The sequence below is a fragment of the Biomphalaria glabrata genome, chromosome 12, assembly GCF_947242115.1.
Source record: "Biomphalaria glabrata chromosome 12, xgBioGlab47.1, whole genome shotgun sequence".
NCBI lineage: Eukaryota > Metazoa > Mollusca > Gastropoda > Planorbidae > Biomphalaria > Biomphalaria glabrata.
Window position 1 is genome coordinate 29501431 of NC_074722.1, and position 22873 is coordinate 29524303.

The following is a 22873-nucleotide window of genomic DNA, read 5'->3' on the forward strand; positions in this document are numbered from 1 at the left end:
ACTGTGCTAGACTTTTATCAAGAGCAAACTTTATCACAAAGACTCTTGGGCACTGATGAACATGAATGTTCTATGTTTGGACTTTTTAAAATAAGATTGTTTTAGTGTCTTGGGAAAAAAGGAAATGTGATAATGAATTCTCTTTTTTATGTATTAAATCTTATCTCAACCTATCTAACCCTAAAACTGATTTTAAAAACATTGGTGTTGTTGAGATATTAATAGAGAAATCTTCTTTCTACCAGTATGAATGGTGTGGGAGAAACAAGTGGGAAATGCAGGTTGGGAGAAACAGATGTGGAAGAAGTAGGCTTACATTAGATTAAAAAAAAAAATACAATCAGCATGCTATCACCTTGTTTAGTGTTTAAGAAATTTAGCATTAACAACAATCAATTAACTAAAAATTTTTGGATTTTAGAGCACTTTGACAATAATCACAACAGCTGAATAACATAGGAACACCAACCCTAGAGCAAACTAATTTTACTGTTTAATAAAAATGTTGAAGATTTATAGGATGGGTTACAATGAATTTGTCATACTCAATATCTCTGAGTAAAAATTCCTAACTCTGGTAAATACTTGAAGGGCTTTGAACGAGCAGGTCCTCTGAAAAGAATTAACACAGATAATATTAAATAAACACAGATTATATTGAATTCAAGACTCAAACAAAAAGCATTGAATGATTTTAAAAAAAAAAGTCACCTGAAAGGGCTTATCGTAACAAATATCATATTAATTAAAAGATTTAGGGTACTGTAATTTGTTATTCAATTACATTTGTAAATAATACAATTTTGCTTTAGTATATATTTCATATTTAAATTTTACCATAAAATATGACAATACATAAAGATTTAATGCTGCAGGGAAAAACAAGTGCATAGAGAAATACAAAAAAAAACAAAAACAAAAAAAAAACATAAAGAAACCCTGATGACCAAATAAAAAACATAAATTAAAGAAACCTTGCTGACCAAATAAAAAAGATTTTCAGGCCCAAATGTCATTTGTTTTACATTGTTTTAGTAGGGTTTTATATTTCTATAATTATATTTCATGTATTACCAAAAATAATTGTGACTTACACCTCAGATACTATTATTTTATTTTCTATAGTCTTACTTTTTAAAACATACATTTTTTAACATGAGGTTCTTTTGTAACTGAAAACAATTACATGTTGCCTCCATAAATTGAACCTTTAGTAGGCCAAAGGTTGCTTTATGAACAGTAAAAAATCTATCAGGAGAATGCTTTTTTTGTAAGAAAAATGACAGTGTTATGTACATGACTGTCTAATCAGGGCGTGATCTATGCTTTTAAGTTTTGTAACTAAGGGCTATACTACTGAGTCTACAACTATCAAGTGTTGAAGTAACTAAGGGCTATACTACTGAGTCTACAAATATCAAGTGTTGAAGTAACTGAGGGCTATACTACTGAGTCTAGAACTATCAAGTGTTGAAGTAACTGAGGGCTATACTACTGAGTCTAGAACTATCAAGTGTTGAAAACCTTATGATAAAATAAAACAACACCTTTTTTTCTTAGTTAGCTAACAAGAATATACACATGAAGGGATCACTCTGTGTGACTCAAACTGATGGAGAAAAGTACAGCTGAACAGAATTAAGTTGGTGAGAGAATCTTCACAGATCTATCCCTAGCTTCAATTATATTCTATCAGGTTTGAATGTTAAATAAATGATTTGCTTTTAACAAAAAGGAAAGATAAAATACATGCCAAAAGATTTGTACCTTGTAGTTTTTAAAAGTCATGCTTATGTTGTTTGATGTATTACAAAATTAAGCATAGTTCACTTTCAGTATCAATATTATTAACCTTTGTTGAGAACATCAAAATTTTTTTATTTGTGGGAAAAGAGATTTGTTAAAAAGTGGCTTCAGAATCTAAAAAGAAAGTTGCAGTTGAAAACTGCAATGTACTTGGGAAGGATAATCAAATGTAAATGTACCTGCTAGTTCTTGGCATGATCTTTTCTTTTGGAATCTCCACTGGCACAAGGGTTGATGCTGGAGTGTCTGTCTCCAGGTAGACATCAAAGCACATCAACAGCCTTTGTAGCTGGTTGGGCAAGAGCTGATTCTGCTGCGTACTGCTGGACAGCTCTTGGTAATGCAGATTGACTTCCTCCTCCATCTCCTGATAGATAAAGTAATGATAACATTAGCTGATCTGAGATTAGTTGCAGAGATTAGACAACATTAACCTTTTGTACCTGACATCCAATTAAACAGTTTTATGCACCTTAACATAAATTGACAAGACGTGAGAAAATAATTTCACATACTGTTCAACTTTCAGTAGACAACAGTAATAGCAGTGCCATCGATAAGTTAACATTACAATTAATTAAGTTTAAAAATGAAAAGACATGCTTCAATGCAGGTAAAAAAATGATATTAAATGAAGCAGTGAATTATATCCTAAAGTAAAATGGAAATAGGCTCTGAGAATCATTAAGATCTGGATGAAACCAATCAATAAACAATGAAGAAACATCTGTAGATGAAGGACCCCCAATCATGTAAAGGGGTGTTGCTCTCAAAAGTTTATCTACATCTATATTTGATTCAGGCTGATAATCAGCTAAAAAAGAATGGGGGTACAAAGTAGCATATTCCTTAAAATAAATAAGTTCACATTTAAAATATTACATGCTTTGTTAAGTTTGACAATTTCTTAGGAGCTCAAGGGAAAAGGGAGTTATGGCAGGGGGCTCTGGATTTAAAAGATTAAAAGCTAAGGTTTTAAAGGTGTTTTAAGTCCCTAAAGTGGAACTAAATAGAAAGCTAGCTCATAAAGAACAATATCAAAATTTTCTTTGCTAAAAATATTGCATTTAGAAATAAATTAAAAACTTTAAACTGATACTGAAGTTAGAATAAGTCCTAATAAAATAATTTTAGAACAGAACCCTTTTAAATTTAATTAATTAAAGCATTTAAAATGTTACTAACTAAAAAAAAAAAAAAGACAGAAAAAAGGAATGTTCAGGTCTAAGGCAGTGGAGTAGAACAAAAGATGATGAGTTGGTAGAAGTGTCTTCAGTGGTTTCTTACTAACCCACCTATTATACTAGTCATAAAAAAAATGCATAATAAAAAACTGAGAAGGTATTTATTATTATTATTTTTTTTTTTTTTACTTATCTTTAGTATTAAACAAAATATAATGAAAAAGAAAAGAAAAAAAAAAAGGCAATCCATCAAAATTTAAGCAGGTGGATTTCCTATAACTTAATATTAAAACATGCAAAGAACACTGTCCAATAAATAATGTTAAACAACCTTGACATTGTCTTACCATTACAAAGATATCTGTCAAGGCAGTTCGCTGGGTCTGCCACACAATGTCCAGTATGAATAGTGGTGGGACTTGTGGGTAATCGGCAGTCAGCACAACATGGGCATTCATTTTGGCTGTGGGTGAGGACGAAAAACATTTGTTAAAAGCACACTTTTCAAAGACCTAGAAATAATACTGTCCTATTTCAGTGATTCTAAAATTAAACAATGAGACCTCCACAAAAACATACTATTTCAATTACTTATTACAGAGTCAAGACTTCAGCTATGTTAAATTGTACTAAAGTTAATTGTATTATGCTTGTATTATAATAAATACATAATATAGCTTCTGTTTGTATTATAATAAATGAAATAGTATAGTTTTTCATTATGAAAAAATCACATATTATAGTTTATGTTTGTATCATGATAAATCAAGCTATTTACAAAATATATTTAAGTAAATTAAACTGTTAATTATTTTTTTTAAATGCTAAATCACACATAGTTTATGTTTGTGTAATGATAAATCAAGCTATCTATCTCTATATATAATTCTCTTCATGGCTCAACCATTCCTAACACCAAGAAGTCATGGAAAGATTACTCTTTTATTTCTGCAAGTCGGATTAGAGTTACTCCACATTACTTTAGCGGCGGAAAAAAAAAAAGAGGGAGAGAACAAGCAGTATTCACGGGCCAAGTTTGGGTAGGGATACGGATAATAAGTGAAAATTAACGGATAATAAGTGAAAATTAAGAGTTTGTATTAGAAAATAAATTTGTCTTTTAATTTTATTCATTCTTTACTACGTACAGAATTACTTCACGAGCCTTGATGTAGCGAAGTCATACAGTATATCATGTAATTTCTGTTTCCTACATAGATCACGCCCTATAGCAAGAATTACCAAATGTTTCAATCTATCTTCGAGAATTGTTAACCTTAAATAATTCTTCCTTAGTTTGAGGCATAATGCTATTTTTTTTATCATGCGTAGGTTTTGCGTTTTCCATATTGAATGACACCATAAAATTATAATTTTTGTCTATATATTTTAGGAGATTTTTACGAGTTTTCAAAAGATTTTAATAATTTCCAGAGATTTCCAGGAGCTCCTGATAAATCAGGAGTAGGCTGGAAATCTGTTATATGTCTATATATTTTAGGAGATTTTTACGAGTTTTCAAAAGATTTTAATAATTTCCAGAGATTTCCAGGAGCTCCTGATAAATCAGGAGTAGGCTGGAAATCTGTTATATGAAAGTGCAGGGCCCACTGCGGTCGCATAGTGGTCTAAGGTCAGCCCTGCAAAATAGTGGCGCATGCTACGCCGTGGGTCGACGTAAAATATAATTAATAAATTAAAACTGTTCATTGAAGTGTTGCAGTAAAGTAATGCTCATTAATGTAAATAGATAAGAAAAAATATAGAGAGGGGTGTCAGTCTATCCTATTGATAAGTACTTCTACCTACCTGATCCCCTGTCTATAACAGCTTGGAATATAATACTGGATGATCTGATCAGTCCAGACTTCAAGAATCTCTTAGCATGAGCTAGTGTCTGGAGGTCTTCCCAAGTGCAACGACTCCATGTGGACAAGTGAGCATTAATTTTGGCAGGGAATTGTTTGACAAAGTCAACACTAACAGGGATTATGCCTCTTTCTAAACAAAAAAAAACAACAAAACAATGTGAATACAAATCAAAAGATGGAAAAAAAAAGGGAGATGTTTAATAACAAACTTAAAATTTGTTAGCCGAGGAAGGAAAGAAAGTCATGAAGTTAACTTTGAAGTTAGATCTATGTTTAAAAATTTATAAGATATATATAAGGTAATTTTTAAAAATCATCAAGTCATAAAAAAAACAACACTTTTAGTTTTGAAACAGTTAATGTTAAAAAAACAACATAAATTTAAAAAAAAAGCTCAAAGAATAGGAAGAGCACTGACCTAGAGAAGACAGTTGTTGGAGAAGCGATAGCCTTGATGAGATTCTCTGACGAAGCAATGAAATGGTCTTTTGTATATTGGCAGCACAGATGCTGTGTTTGGCCTGCACTGGTATCCTTGCTATGTTGGAAAAACCATCGGCATCCTCTGCAAGGCTGATCTCCTTTTTGAGAAATTGCAAGCCACCCATCAACTGGCACCAAAGGTAGGGTCTACCAACAAGTGGAATGTAGGTTGACAGATCCAGTAAGCTGAAAAACAGTGGTGAATGATGAATCAAAAGCTAATTTTGGTTGGGAAGGGATGATGAAAAGGGATTAAAAATGGTTAAAAATTAGATAACAACCATAGACAATTTAATCGCATTGCAATTATTGAGTAGAAACATAATTGAGAGGGATCCATTACTCTACACCTTTTTAAAGTATAAAAATCAAATGAGCCTTTGTCTGCCTTGGGAGCGGTGGATTTTTAGGGAGCCTCTGAGTCCACCCAACTCTAATGGTCATTGCACTGGTCACATAACACCCTGCTTGTTAACCCTTGGCCCAAAAAAACTGTTGACCCTAACATCATCTGCCCTACAGACCACGTGGTTTAAAAGGGGAACTTTACTTATACTTTCTGCCTTGGGCGGATTCTTTTAAGTGTCTATAGTCATCAGCACACATCTTAAATGTTAGCTTTTGATTTTGAAATAATGCATAAACTACAGACATCGTCAATGTATAGAACCAAAACATTCTATAAGTTACCCATGTTTTTTCAGTTCATAGTGATTGGCTGGATTTGGTGAGTCATTGCCAAAATCACCAGGATAAAGTTCATCCAAAATCAAATCAGGGGACAGGAGATCTCTGAAAAAAAAATCATGCTATCAAATTATTTCTATCAACCAACACCTCAGAAAGGCAAACTTATTAGAAAGAAAGATAGCAAAAACAGAAAAGCCAATCCAGAAATCTTAAGGACAAAAAATTAAAAAGATTGGCTTTAATTTTTTTCTCTGAATGAAGTATGTATTCAATTAAGCCAAAATTTTTTTATGCAACCAAAATTTGTTTTGAGATTGGCTAAAACTTAGTAAGTCTTTCTTCGGATTTGAAATGCTACTGCATTAAATTATTTCCAACTGCTTTTTTGCAGGGATCAATCTAGTATTTATAATTAAAACTCAAATGCATATATATCCTTTTATGTCATTGTAAAAACAAGCAAAATATAAAAAATAATTCAAAACAACAGTACCTAAGCTTACATAAGGGAAAGAGAGGCACATTTACAGCATATATATATATCAGTATGATTTTTTTTAGTTTTTCCTTTTCCAAATCAAACAAATTTAAATAGTTATCACTATCTAATTAATTAATAGGTCATTATTTTATTGATTCCTTTGTTAGGGACAATGAATAATTGTTCAAAGTTACAACGTGATCCGGGAATAGGAAGCGGAAGAAATAAGATGTACAAAATTTGTACCAGACAGAGACGAAGTGAGTTGATATAAGTTTTGTAAAGTAATTATCACTTGTATATAAAAGTTGTAGCTCTAATACAGATTTCCTAATATGAAAAAAAAAAAAAGAAAAGAAATTTTGTGTTTTGATCATATTAGGAAAAGTTAGGTTATAATTTCTAAAATCCAAATTGATAAAATCATACAAATTACAGGTTCAACTCACCCTCCAGTGATGGAACTTAATGTTCCCTTTTCACTTAAGTTTACTTTGACAGTGACAGTGATGATATTCAGTTCCAGGAGATAGCAGAAGGTAAGCTCAAGTTCAGTGCCATCTAGAGGGAAAGAATAAATAATACACTCAAGAAAATAATTTATGAAAGCTTTCAACATATATTCTAGATGGATTCATTTAGAAACCATTTTTTATCTTCTGTACAGTAGGCACTATGAAGACTGACTGTACCACAGAATTATAAACTAATGCCTCCCTCACATCTGCTTCTTACTACAAAGAGGGTTCTACTAGTGTTTAGTGTGACCATTTATGATACTGCCTGGGTTGGGTGGTTAAGTGATTTGGGTGAGTTTGAATTCAGATATAGCAACTATAGATAGTGAATACATTCTTGAGTTGTCTAAGCTATGATAAGTACATGAATTCAGCTGGACATTGAAAAATGGTCGGTCATACTGCTGGCCATACAATATTCTTGTTTGTAATTTATTAATAATCTATTATATAAATCTCTGTTTGTGAAAAGCAACAATTATTACCAGTGTTAAGACTCAAGACTCTCACTCTCTAGTAATAAGTAAAAAAACAATCGTGAGATTGACATTTCTAAGAACTTTAATCTTGCTACAAAGAATATTACTATAATATTAACTCTTTGACTCTGGAATTATGTTTCCTACTGCAACGGAATTCAGGATTAGTAGATTTTTGGAGGTTTTTAAAGGAGGAAATGTATGATATATATAATTGTGTTCACGCAGGCAATAAAAAACATACATAGAACTATACATTTTTTAAATCAGTGATTGGCACTTGAATATGGAGATCATAAATATCTTGCAAACATCCGACCAAGAACATAAACAATGTCATTAACTGTGGTATGTCCACAGAAAATATAATGAAAGATATCTTATAATCAAGTAACAACTTGACTCATCCCTAAACCACGAGCATCCATTTTTTTCTTTTTATTCAAAGATTTTTAAAGAACATTACAAATGGTTGTTATTCATTTGTTTTTTTATAAGAAACATTCTTAGAGATGCCTAAACAAATTATGGAAATGTACATTTTTAAATGTGTATAGAATCATGGTGTGTAATATTTAGGCAATGTTTTATTCTCTTAGAAACTGTGTTCAAATCCTCCTCACAAATAGAGACAGTAATATATATATATATGGTATATGTATGCCATTTGTATGTTTAGAACTGTCTCACTGACTTATTTCTAAAAATAAAACATTTTAAAAGCTGCATTATTAGGTACTCTTAATAGCCAACTATTGAAGTCCTAAGAGGCAGAGTGGACTGCAGAACTTTGTGCTAAAGAGGGGTATGGTAGGGCAAAATTAAGTTGAAAATGACGCTGATATTTGAGTACTGAATAATGTGTTTTTTTTTGTTTTTTTTTTTGCATAAATGTAAAGAAAATAGACCCCACTTTTAACAAAACTCTTTCTCTGTAAAACACATTGAAAGAAGGAAATTCTGGGTGTTTAGCAAAAGGAAACTATTCAAGCAATTAAAAACATATACAGGAGAAAAAAACTAAATTGACTGACGTTGCCAGCGTTGATCCGAGCACTATGGGAACATTGTTACAGAGTCTAAGAGTTAATAATAGTTGTTCATGTCAATTCATTTTTTAACTTCCTTCATTAATTCCATTAAATACATGCATTCCAACCATTCTAAATTAGTACCTCTCTGCATTCTGTAACAACCAGACTTGTATTAGAATAATAAACAATATTTACCTTCATTGCTGATTGTTAGGTTTACAGAGAGGGGATGCTTTCTAAAAATCTTGTTTTTCTTTTCTTGACTTTGTTCTGCTGACACCCTTCTATGGCGTTTCTAAAATATGCAAATCATCAAGGTTAAGTCATTTTTGTAAATCCGTGATCTGAAATTGTACTAAGTAACTAGTTTTCATAGCTACTTCAGGCAGTTTGATTCATGTTCAAATAAGATTTGGAAATAAAATGTCCAAAGATGAGTTTGTCTTAGCGTCTAATTGAAAATTCAGAAATGGAATGTACATAGAGATGAGAAGTTACCTTAATATTGCATCAAATAGTTCAGCATTAAAACAAAGCTAGATATGATAATTAGGAGATACTAGCTAAACATTCCTAAACACTTTGTTTAGTCTCAACATTCAGCTGAAATTAATGTTGAATATTTTAAAGTTCTTATATAAGCCTTTTCTAGAATAAAAAGAAATAAACTGAAATAAATGACCAAAAATATTTTTTATGCATTATGATGACATGATACAGGGTTTATATTTGTAGAATGTGTTTTTAAGTCACTGGTGGTGGCACTTGGTAAGAATTCTCATACAAGTTTAAATCATGGCTTTTGATCTGAAAATGTTTCTTTTTGTCTCTCTTAGCAATTTAATTTTCACATGTTGCATTTCTTCTTTATGGTTTAGTACAGGGTTTCCCAAACTTTTGCCTTAAAGGAACACTTTGCACATTCTGAGTATTAAGAGGAACACTTTTTTTTTTTTAGAGAGATTAATTCACGTTGTGGCCTACTAGTTAATTATTCCAGTAGTTCATGGAACACCTTTTCAAACATGGTGGAATGCTAGGGCTCTGCGGAACACAGTTTTAGAAACATGTTTAGTATAATCTTTTTATCATCTGTACAATAGCATCTATAAATTTATTGATGTTACTAATAGTATTACTATGTTACTATTCTGAGTTAGTTTTTTCCAAGTTTTCTTACATTGGTTTAACTATGGTTAAATAGCAAAGTAGGTAATGTTTAAGAATTGTAAAAAATACTTTTAACAAGGTTAAACATCATTAAAATACATGTAAAGCATGCTGATATTGTCATAACAGACAATTACATTACTGATGGGTAAAATTTAGTTCTGGCTGTTTTAGTTTTTTCTTTGTAAAGCACAATAGCTCTTAACAAGTTACTTACTGTCTCTTGTTTTTCTAAGTCTTCCTGGTCACTGTCTGACTCTTCATCTAGGGAAACACAAAATGCTTTAAAGTAGATTTGTTTTGTTCACATAAATGAGACATATTTTTAAAGTATTCAATACATGTATTAATACAAAACTGAAATGAATAAAATAGGACTAGCTAAGGAGCAAATCACTGATATGTGTTCACATCCAGATTTGGAGTAGTAACAGGCATTAAGGATGTGAAATGAATTCCAAAAATTTATTAATGGCAATGTCAACACTAATCTCTGTATTAAAAATCACATTGGAAATCTAATTGTAAGATGGACCAAGTATTTCTAACTAGAAGATGTTACTTATCAACAAGATTATTTAAATTATGTATTCAAAAAGAAGTTATACTATTCTGAGATTTAAACAATTGAAGAGAGTGGGTCTCGAAAGGTCTGAGACTAAGTCCTTAGAGTAGTGACATAATAAAGATGTGAAAATTGAACAAGTGTTTATTATTTATAGCAGACCTTTTTTGTTTTTACCATTTAATTTAGTTCAAACAATAGGATTCCATAAGACTTTAGAAAAAACAGCCTTCTTTTGTTGATGGCTATTCCCCTTATAAGTATTTTGTTACATTACAATATATAAACATCATTAAAAATGTTTTCTTTCAAAGATACAAGGCAATTACCTGGCTCAAAGTTCCATGTGGCCAACGACTTTGCAGCATCCACATCCCCAGTGATAGAAACTTTTAAACACTTGTCTGAAAAAAACAAAAATCATTGAAAAGCCATCCTAGGATTAGATGTATCAATTCAAAATCTAAGAGGTCATGCTGTGGTCAACAGTTTTGCTAAAAAAAGGCTGTGAGGGGAAACTAACCACAAGCATCTTTGAAGGCTGATGTCTGCATGTAGAGGACATAGAGAGGCTGGGGAAGGTGCTGGGCCATCTGATGCTCCTCCTGGATGGCATTGTAAGGCATGGAAAGATAGTCTTGAACAGGTCTTGTGGCCTACAATACAAACATAATACACACACAATTCAATTCAACATCACTAAAATATGATATAGAAATATAAAACATTAATAAAGTTAATAAAAAAAATTACAAAAAGCTAAACAGTGAACATATTTTTCCTTATTGCTGTCTATAAAAAACTACAGAAAAAGTTTTCTTTCTAAGTGTTATAGACACATACAATTTTGCCTAGAAAAATAAAAAAAAATCTTAATTGAAATAAACCCTATATAAACACAAGAAAATGTAAATGATGTGAACTGTATTAAAAAAAAAAGTCTGCTTAAAAGTTAAAAAAAAAGCACAGCAATGTATTTATAACTGACCTGAAGTATGGCAGATAGTTTAGGCTGGAGTGTCTCCAAGTAGTCTTGTTTGGACTGGATCTCTTGACTCAGCTGTTCCTTATTTTTCTTGGTAGCTGTCAGCTTGGAAGCTAAGCTGAGAATATCAAGTATTTCTATTAACATTCTTAATGATCTTTAATGTAGGAACGTGAGTAGGAAAGTGAGCATTGACAAGATATTAAATAAACTTAATGGCAGAGTGGTAGAGCAAATGAATCATGAAGTTTTAAGTTGGAATCCAAGTGAAAGCTTCCATTTGTAATGTTGGATTTTAAGGCATCTCTGACACTAAGGTCTAATAGACACTAAACAACAGTTTGGGAGAGTCAAGGAGCCATAGCTTAGAACAATAATCAGTTTATTAAAGTCTACTTCAGATTTTTTTAGGTCACCTCCTATTGGAAATGATAACTAATGAGAGATCCAAAAGCCTTACACTTATAATATTCTAATTGGTCCAACTCAAAACAAAGGGTTTATAAACAGAAGGTACTGGTAATGTGAAATCTAAAACCCAAGCACTATTAAACAATATTTTGAAACAAGTCTTTTGGCAGCATTAAGCTTTTAATAGTTATGATGTTAAATTGAGCTTTTTGTAATTATAAAATAAAAGCTGTTGATAAAAAAAACGAAAAACAAAAAAAACGAAAAACAAAAAAAAACAAAATAGCATTGAGTGCTTTACTACAGTAAATCTCTCAAAGGCTGAAATGCACTAAATAAAATGTTTTTTTTTTTCCCAAATATTCCACAATATTAACATTTCCTTTTGGTGTGAAAATGTGGCATGTGGTAAGCACAAAAAATCATTGCATCTAATTAAAAGTGGTGATGATGGATGTCCTATCTTAATGTACACACACACACAAACACACACAGCTATTTACCTTTATATGGAAGTCAATAAAGCCACAGGAAATTAGACATTTCAAACTTTTCCACATTTATTTATTTATTTTTTCAAGATAGTTGCAATGATTGATCATAAAAGAAATAAAATTAAAAAAGAACACCATAAATGCTTAGACTTACTTTTTCCTTAACTCCAACTCCCATTCCAGTCTGCCAAGCATTTGTAGATGTGGATCATTTTTGGTGACAGACTGAGCAAATAATGTAAATAAATAGGTTATTACACACAATTATGGCTGACATTTCCCAATAAGACATGAATGAACAAATGGATATTATAGATTACCAAATTTTTAAATTTACAAGCAAGCCCACTTAGCATTTCAGACTAAAGACCTTGCACCTTTTTTAAGAAGTTAAGCCAGAACTTTATTTTGATTTTTTTTTACCTACTGCCAAACTGTATACATTTTAAACTAATGACTTGATTTTAGATTTGTCTATGCCAGTTATAGTTTTTTCAAATTGTTAAAATGAAAACTTCAAACTGTTATTCCTCAGCTTCAGAATCATTCCATGGGCCAAAAGAACAAAAGATGATTACAGGGGCAGACTGGGTATCTAAATTGGCCCGGGCATTTGTATACAATACGGCTCACAAATTGTATGCCACATGATGGGTGTCCAATCATATGTGTCCTCTTAAGCATTGTGTACATTTTAATCATGTATCGAAAGTAGTTAGTAAATAGTTATTAAATAATTTTGAAACTATCTGATAAGTGCGCTATTACTATATGAATAAAGTATAACACTTGGAATAGGACCTTAGTGTTTGTGTTTCTTATGGGGTTGAGCCTGTTTATTCGTAAATGCTGTCATCATTGGTGAACCTCTAGTGCTTGCGAGAAAACATTAATAATTAAAAATTATTTTTTTTTGCACAGGATTCTAACAATAGTTGCTTTTTATCTTCCTCTTTTTCTGATCCTTCTTTTTAGAATCTTTTCCAATTTGATTCCAATCAACGCATTGCTACTTTGTTCAAGATAATAATTGTGATTTATGAAGGACTTCGCAACGAGGGTAACTCAAGATCATGCAACAACTCCGCCAAACCAATAAGAATTCATATGTGACTGGACATGCCATCTATAGGACTAGGAACGTTGTTGGTTCCTTAATAGATTCATTCAAATATATTCACACTAACATCGAGTCAATCTCTATAAGAAATACAAGCCTTAACTTTCTCTTTTTTATCGTTTCGTGACGTATATTAGAAGCACTATATACAGATGAAGGATATTTACGACAATGCTTTAGATTAGTATTAGACTTAAAAAGTGTAAAAAGTATTTTTGTTAATCATGACACTCAAAGTGTAGCTTTTAAAGAGAATAATATAAATCTTGAAACAATTTACTGGCATTCATGCCGCCATTTCAGTGGCCCTATCGGCCCACCGGACATTTGCCCGAATGCCCATATAGCCAGTCTGCTCCTGGATGATTACATTTGAGAATTTGATCTATGGTGAAAAAGTATAAATAACTAGCTTTTTGATGTATCAAGTGTACAGAACAAAGGAAGTGTTGGTTTTTTAAGGTCTAGGATAATTTTTGTGGAGTTTTGAGCACAGCAGAATCAAATTTTCTAATCTCTTTCATTTCTAGCTGAATTTTTGGAATATTTACTTGGAACAATTAAGTTCAATGGGGTGCATTTGACATTGTTTAGTTTATAGTGAAAATACCCAATGGTACATCAGCGTAAAATAGGTCATGTTGTAACAGTAAGTAAATAAAGATCAATGATCAATTAAGCAGACAGCAGCTAAAAAAAGGAAGCAGAGTTGCATTGGAAAGATCAAGAGATAATTCCAGATCTTTAGTAGTGCCAAACAAGGATGTCTAAGATCATGAGCAGGATTTATTAATTTATCTTTGTTTTTTTGATTTTTTATACACAATTACAAGAAAAGGGGAAAAAAAAACCTATTTGATCAAGAAATACTGCAAGTAACTATTAAAATTTACAATAGAAAAAAGTAAAGTTCCTCTTTCAGACCTTTTGATCTATAGGGCAAATGATGTTTAAGTCATCTGTTTCTTTGGCCTACAGTTAATGAGCAGGGTGTCATGTGGTCAGCACAACAAACAACCCTCATTAGAGTTGGCCGGATTCAGGGGCGCCCTGAAAAATCCCAGTCTTCCCGGAATTACAAACCCAGGACCGCGGGTTCAGAAGCCAAGCCCTTAACCACTCAGCCACTGCACCCTTTTAAGTTTGCAATGAACATTGTAAATGACTAATTCTCCAACCTACCTCATTGGTTATAGTAGCTGGTGCATCTTGATAAAATTCCTCCACAGAAACAAGTTCAATCTCTTCATCTTTAGACCTGTGAACATGCATCACACAATGTATTCAACCTTTGTTTGCAACATTTTCATAAAGACATGGATTCTACGCCATTACTAATACATTCAACAAAATGTCAGAGAGTGCATGCAAACACTGCTTACTTGAACTCCATACACTTTGTTATTTCTTTTTCTAAATGCATGGCTTCATAGAGCAAGTTCTGTAGTTGTAGGTGACACTGGTCAATCTTATGTTTGGCCTGAAAAGCAAACAAAAACAAACTTTTATCAGCTCACTCCCTTTAAAATTATTCTAAAGAACTAGAAAACAAACCTGAAAAAGAATATAATATATATATATTTATATAAATATATATTATGGTGAAAGGGTGGCTTAGTGCTAAAGCACTTAGCTTCTAAATTGAGGGTTTTGGGTTCAAATCCCTGTGAAGACTAGGATTTTGAATTTCAGGATTTTTAGTATGCCATTGAGTCCACCTAACTCTAATAATACCTGACATTAGTTGGGGTACATTAATTGTATATACATTTATATAATAATAACTTTGTTCCTGAACCAATGCTTCTGAAGTGCCACAACAGCACACTATTTAGCATGGGATATGAACGGAATGTTTAGATGTGCAAAAGGGGCAGTTGATTGCCACCCAAATGATTGGAGAAACAGAACTAGAGCAAGGTTTGATTCCTCTAGAGTTATAGAACAAATCATTGGCAGTGGACAGGCCAGCAAGGTGATGAACCATTGAGGTGCTCTGTGGGGTTGTTTCTCAAGCTTATTATTTATGTTACCGTCTGCAACTCTTGATTTCAGAATACTAGACTTAGACATATACAAATAAAATTCAAGGATTTGCAATATTTACATGCGACCAAATTAGTTGATCCCCTAAATTATAGTTGTACACAAATTATATACCATGCTAATATATTTTCTATTGTAAGGGCTACAAATTATTTAGCAAAATTGTCAACCGTTATTTTTAAGAACTATTCTGACCATAAATATTCCCCTTTGTTCAGCACTAAATGCCTAATTATTTCCTTACCTATCCTACACCAAATCTAGCCACAGGTTTGTATATTTAAAACAGGGTTAGTAGCACTTTTCCATGACAAAATTTTAGGAGATTTTAGGAGGTTTTTTAAGGATGAAATGTATGATGTGTGTGTGTGTTTCCTATCCGTTTGTGTGATACATAGTAAAACATTCACAAAACTAAGCATTTATCAAATCAATTATTGTTATTTGATTTTAAAAATAATAAATATCTTGCCAATATGCCACAGAAACAATGTTATCAGCTGTGGTATGTCCACAGAAAATGTAATGAAAGTTATCTTTTAATCTAGTAACAACTTGACTGTCATCCCAAAACCTCAAACAACCATTTTTTTTTCAAAGATTTATTTAAAAACATTACAAATGGTTACTTTTCCATTTTTTTTTAAAATAAGAAACATTCTTAGAGATGCCTTATTCATGATGTATATTCTCTGTGATGGAAATGTACATTTTTAGTTCCTATGTGTATCTTATAGATACTAGAGTCATGCTGTGCATTTGAGGTAATGTTTTATTCTTCTATTAGTTAACTTAAATCCTTTTCATAAACAGAGCCAGTAATATATAGGGCAATATTGGCCTATTTGAATGTTTAGTTGACATTTGCTTACTAAAAAATGGCTTTTGGATTGGGGAGGGGGGGGGGGATTTAGACCTATTCGCGTTTTTTTTTCCTAGCAGAATCATTTTCAACCATATAGTTTCCCTGGCTTTTTACCAGTGAAATAATTTTTACGGACTTTTCACAGTGTATGAGAAATATTTTCGTTAAATCTACAGTAGATCTAGACTCTTGATCTAAGTCGCTAAAATTCGCGGACTTTTCACGGCTGTGAGAGAATTATCTTCACTGAATTTACAGTAGATCTAGACTCTTGATGTAAGTCACTAAAATTCGCGGAATTTTCAGGGATGTGAGAGAAATATCTTCACTATATATATTCTAGTGATTTAGCGTAAATCTAGAGTCTAGATCAAAGTCACGAAAATTCGCGGACTTTTCACTGCTGTGTGAATATTATCTTCACTAAATTTACAGAAGATCTAGACTATAAAGCTAATTCGCTAAAATTCGCGGACTTTAAGTCACTAAATTTTGCGGACTTTTCACGCCTGTGTGAGAATTATCTTCACTAGATTCTAGTGATTTAGAGTAAATCTTGAGTCTAGACATAAGTCACTAAAATTCGCGGACTTTTCGCGGCTGTGTGCGAATTATCTTCACTGAATATACTGTAGATCTAGAGTCTAGATCTAAGTCACTAAAATTTGCGGACTTTTCGCGGCAGTATGCGAATTATCTTCACTGGATATACCGTAGATCTAGAGTCTAAATTTGCAGGCTTTTCACTTCTTTGTGCTAATTATCTTCACTAGACAAAGTGATTTAGCGTAAATCTAGAATCTAGCGTATTTCTAGAGTAATCTAGACATTTGATGTATCGAGATCATTAAATTTACAAAAATTCACGGAGTTTTCAGGTTAGGTGCAAATTATCTTCACTAGATCTAAATCTAAATCTAGATACTATTAGGCCTACAGTTACTAGATACTAGCTAGATCTAGAAGATTTACGGACTTTCCACGCGAAGTCACTCTAAGTCTTACACTTACAAGAAGATTTTAGGTGAGGGAGGGCCCGGAGGAGTGTAGCCTACAAATTAGTCTTGTAATTGCTCTAATTATAGGCAATAGTCACTACAGACTAGATCTAGCGCGTCTTTAGTGGTAACAATAAATGACTTCAGAAAAATACTGCCAGGTGAAATGCTTGCTTGAGCCAAGGCCATCTTCAATCACGAGGTCGCGCTTCACAAGTGGGTGAAAGGCGGTGTAGACGCGTCACTGGTCAGCTCATTAACACAGCCAGCCCGTAAGGTCATGCGATCAGAATGCCTAGTTACGTTGCTACATTTTTAGCAAGAAATAAGCAAAATTATATCTAAAAAAAAATATTTGGTAAAAATTTTAGGAGAGTGGACAAAATTTTAGGAGACTTTCGGCAATTTTTAGGAGAATTTTAGGATTTTAGGAGACTTTTCATTTTTTAGGAGATTTTAGGAGTTTTTAGGAGCGCTACGAACCCTGTTAAAAAGAATGTTAATTCTCTGCAAAAGTATTGAGTAGTGCTGTCTCTACTTACTTCATTTGTTGTTTCCCTGACTTTACGGCATCGAAAATGAGCCAGCCGGTTTAGCTTTTTCATGTGGATGAAGTGTATTGTTGCATCTGTTCTAATTGAATTGATTTCACCAACAGCCTGTAACAGCATTTCTTTATTTTGTAATTGTTCAATTTTAAAAAAAAAATACTGTTAATAAAAAAGAAAGAAATAATACATATATTTTTGCAAAAAATGTTACCATTGTATTAAAAGGAAAGATTATCATTATGTGTCTAACATTAAACATTCATTATTTAATTAGTATGATAAATATATCTATAAGAAGAATTCACTATAAATAAATAAATTTTAAATAATAAATACAGAACATTTATACTTTATATGTGAAATTTAAACATACATCTGGTCTACTTGACTTGACATTCTTAATGTCTCTTATAGCAGATTTGAGAAAGTTACAAGAAGCCTGAAAAGATTGCAAATCTGTCAAAGGATCTCTAAGTAAAGCATCATCTTCCTCTGATGCTATAGTCCAGCCTTCTTGATTCTGGTGGAAATAAAAAAAGAAAATTTATTGGCATAAAATAAAAATAGTAATTAAAGACAATATTTTTGCCCAAAAGGACACACCCTCTAAATGGTTATTTGAGCAGGTCTAACAACTCAGTAATATAAAAACTTTCTGTCCAGAATGACACTAGACATTTTTTTTTAAACGTCAGATAACAATGGAAAGTGTGCATGCCTGAACATGAACTTAAATTTGTGTCATGTTGTTGTCTGTATGAAAATGCCACCAACTTTTTCGTATTCCCCATCCAATTCGGATACTGATGTTTATTGAGTGATTAGAACATTGAGCTGTTGCAATGCTGAAAAAAGCAAATGAGTGATTGGGCGGCACTAAGTGATGAGGATGCTAATAATGCTGAAATTATTCTATGGGAGAAGAAAAAGGAAGTGAATTCTGTTACATTTATATGTGTATTTATGTTAATGTGTGTTGTGTGTGTGTGTTTGTTTTCTTGTAGTCTCCCTTGTTCTACTATTCAGTATGTTCACGTGTTCACGGTTTACTCTGAAGTGTGTCATTAGTGTGTAGTCACTGTGTATTAGTCTCTGCTGGTTGTTCTCTCCTTGTTTCACGTTAATAAAATTGGAGTGTAACTTTTAAACATCAGTATTGTTAGTGTATTGTGATAATATAACAAATTCAAATTTAATAATAACAGTTTCAGCTGGGACTTTTGATTTGGTTACAATGTAGTATCAGGTGGAACTTGGTATGTGGATTCTTAATGAGAGACTACAGTCTCAAGCAGGAGAAGGGTTGTTAACTGTAAATGAGTGATTTGAATATCAGACATAATAGAAGCGAAATATATTAAAAAAAAAACAAAGAGTCTAAGAAAAATCATAATAAGCCATAAAGGTTAAAATTAAAAGGTTTTTACCAGCTTTAGAGCTTAAATTCACAAAAAAAAATTCCTGTCAGTGAAAAGAAAAGCTATATGACAGGAAAATGCACAGAGTAAGCACCCCATTGTATCTAGGTAGCACAAAAACTTTCTCCCATATACCCTCTTCAACCACATGCTCACAAAAGAGATTGGACCATAGTAATGCTTTAACATGAAAGATGCTCTAGAATATATCTAGATAAAAAAATACATTTTGTAACTTATATGACTATTGACTTAGAATTTTAAATACTTTTAATCTTTATATAAATATATAATACATTCCTAAGATACCATAACAATGTATCAACAGATCTTATCAAATGCTGTATAGATTTGCATGAAATTTCATTACACAAGTTCCTTTTACCTCTAAGTTGCTAGCTAAGACACGGTTTTGACAGATTCGCATGTGTGCGTGAGTAGATAAGACTACAAGTCTTTGTTGCACTGTCTTTTTTTTATATTCAAAAAGAGGTCAAATTATTGATAACAATTAATAAAACCAAATTTCCTTTTTAAGAAGACACAACGCAGCATTGCCAAAACTAATGTGGTGTGTGGAACAGGAAGGGGGAATTCAATTGGGACCATCTGAAAATGTTCTTACCTCCAGGCTTAAAAGTTCTCAATGGTAATATGGTCAGTGTAGCCTAAAGAAATGTTTTTTGTGTCTAATACACTTAATACAGTGTCTAATACCATACATTGCTTTCCTTAAGTTATGGATGAAAAAAAAAAAGACCCCCTCCAGAAGCCAAGACCCAATTAGCACAGTACTGTCACTAGTTCGTACACTACCGAGTCTTATCTTATATGATACAGACGCTACTTCAAAAAAGAAAATGATTACGTCCTATGCACCATGCATTTAGTCATGCATATTAACCAATGATCTAAATTCTGCCAAGTCACTGGTTTTCCTGGCTAGCTCAGGCAACCCATTCCATGCTCTAATAGCGCTTGGGAAGAAAGAGCATTTGTACAAATTTGTCTTAGCATATGGAACGAGGAATGTGCCTTTATCTTTGTTTCTGAGTATTTTATTAAATTTTGTTATTGTATTTGAAGATTATGGTTCAGTGTTTTATGTATAATTGCTACTTTACTTTTACGTCTTCTATCCTGAAAGCTAAAATTAAAATATTTTGGCATTGATGGTCCATTGCATCAGTGGATTAAAGATTTTCTGATAGGGAGAGAACAAACTGTATTAATAAATAGCTCTAAATCAACACCAATAACATTAAACTCAGGTGTACCTCAAGGAACAGTCTTAGGTCCACTACTATTTTTTCTAAATTGAGTAATTTTACTTTCATTTGTTATGAATCTCACTACTCAATTTTGTGTCTGTTCCAGTTTCTTAATGTTTTCTAGAGTTGAGGGGTCCCAAACAGAGGATGCATATTCTATTATTGGCCTAACCAAGGTTAAATAACATTTTAGTTTTATGTTCTTATTTGATTTATATTATAGAAATTTCTTTTAATAAACCCTAATGCTTTGTTTGATAGTTTCATCAAAATGGGGATTCCATGCCAGTTTTTCATTTATTATAAAAAAACCTAGGTATTTTGAGTTTTTAGTCTGTGTTATTGGTATACCATGAATAAGATAAGTGGAATTAATTTGTTTTAGTTTTTTTGTTACTCTTAATAACTGACATTTTTCTGGGTGGAAAGACATGCTCCAATTTATTCCCATTTCTGTAATTCATCTAATTCTCTTTGTAAAATTTCTGTATCTTGTGTTGTTTTTATTGTTCTATATATTATGCAATCATCTGCAAATAATCTGACATTTGTTCCTGAACTAAAGCAATTTGGTAAATCATTTAAGTAAATTAAAAATAGTAGTGGACCTAAGACTGTTCCTTGAGGTACACCTGAGTTTAATGTTATTGGTGTTGATTTAGAGCCATTTATTAATACAGTTTGTTCTCTCCCTATCAGAAAATCTTTAATCCACTGATGCAATGGACCATCAATGCCAAAATATTTTAATTTTTTAAGCAAACTATGGTGGTGAACTTTGTCTAGTAAGATAGCATCTATTTGCTCACTATCATCTAAACCTTTTGAAAAATTATCAATTAGTCCTATTAGTTGTGTTTCACATGATCTATATTTCCTAAAGCCATGTTGGTAAGGACATTATATTTGTCTAAGTGGTTTATAAATGATGTTGCAACATATTATGTGTTCTAGGATTTTACAAGTGATGCTGTTAAGTGATACTGGTCTGTAGTTTCCTGGGTCAGATTTTTCTCCTTTTTTAAATGGGGGGGGGGGGGGGGTTGACATTAGCTTCTTTCCAGTCCCTTAGTACTCTGCCCTGGATAAGAGATGTCTGAAAAAGTATTTTAAACACTGCTAGCTCATTGCTTAGTTCTTTGAGTAATCTAGCTGGAATACCATCAGGTCCAGATCTAAATGTTGTCTACTTAGTTCAAATTAAGTAATATGTCTTTGTCTCCTGGGGTTGAGAATGCTGATCTGATGCAATGTATTTATTTAGGATGTTAGCTTTAGTTTCATTATCATTATGTGTTAAAAAAGTTATCTTCTACTTTTGATGGCGCTATGCCTGTTGTTTCCATTTTCTTAGACTTAATGTATGACCATAGGTTTGCAGCTGTCTGCTTACTTTTTGGGTTATGTGTTTAATTTTTATGTACTTTTTATAAACTCTTTCTGCCTTAAGTTCTTAAAATTTTCTATATATATAGTTTTTCCTTCTCTTCTGTTTACAAAGCTTCTTTAATCTATTATTAAACCAGCATTTATTTATTCTGAAGTACTCGGAGTACTTCTACTCCTACACAAACTTATAACTAATGATCTGAAGTGTCACTGTCAGAGTGTCAGTACTAGTCTCAGTAGTCACTAAAAAGTTAGTAGACAGTTATAGTGCATAATCTAGATTCTAGAGTAGAGTCAGTACTGCTTATCTGATGGTACTCTGATACTACTATTACTAGATAACTAAGATAGTATCTTAATCTTACTTAGTTACTACTAAGCTACCGTAGAGTCTCAGTCTAGATCTAGTTTAAACTAAGTACTAGTTAAAAGTAGTTATAATCAAATAATCATATAATAATGATTATTATTTATTATTATGATAATAATATTAATAATTATAATCTTAAATCTAAGCCCAGACCCACCTACGTCCCTACGGGGCCTACGGCCTACGGTACTGGGCCCAGTCCTGAGTCCGTCACTTACTGACTTACCCCGACTTACGGAGATACAGTTCCATACACTAAGCACTTCATATTTTTGATATTATCATATGATTATGATATACACTGCATATACTGATATACACTATTAATACAGTAACAGTTTTACAGTTACTTGAGAGTTGAGTTACGCCGGTCACCTACCTTTGAAATAATTTCTTGCCTTAGCTTTTTGGAGTCTGTTAATCCTGGTACAGGCGTTTCTGCTTTGAGCAGACGCTTTTTTCCATCTTTTACTTCTTTTGACATACTAATGTATTTTTATATTTTCAACAGATCTAGATCTAGACACAGACTCTATATCTATCATCTAGTATGATCTAGTCTAGATGAGGGATGAGATGTTGGCTAATAGATATAAATACAAGTTTTGGATAAGAGTGATATCCCCTTTCCTTTTCTGTGTTTAAATTTATTAGATATGAGTATAAGAAGAATA

At 32.2% G+C, this 22873-nt stretch overlaps 1 protein-coding gene across 1 annotated transcript; it reads right to left on the reverse strand.

Annotated features, from left to right (window-relative positions):
- Window positions 1-476: 476 nt before the first annotated feature.
- LOC106067683 (THO complex subunit 5 homolog) lies at window positions 477-22808 on the reverse strand. Its single transcript, XM_013226907.2, has 18 exons — window positions 22579-22808; window positions 18125-18271; window positions 17743-17859; window positions 14674-14771; window positions 14474-14549; window positions 12326-12396; window positions 11270-11384; window positions 10805-10937; window positions 10611-10685; window positions 9934-9980; window positions 8742-8841; window positions 6965-7076; window positions 6035-6136; window positions 5280-5530; window positions 4800-4991; window positions 3338-3453; window positions 1986-2173; window positions 477-612 (listed from the first exon to the last, which is right to left on the reverse strand). Exons 1-18 carry the CDS (start codon window positions 22681-22683, stop codon window positions 546-548), a joined length of 2112 nt encoding a protein of 703 aa, XP_013082361.2. The 5' UTR covers window positions 22684-22808; the 3' UTR covers window positions 477-545.
- Window positions 22809-22873: the final 65 nt, after the last annotated feature.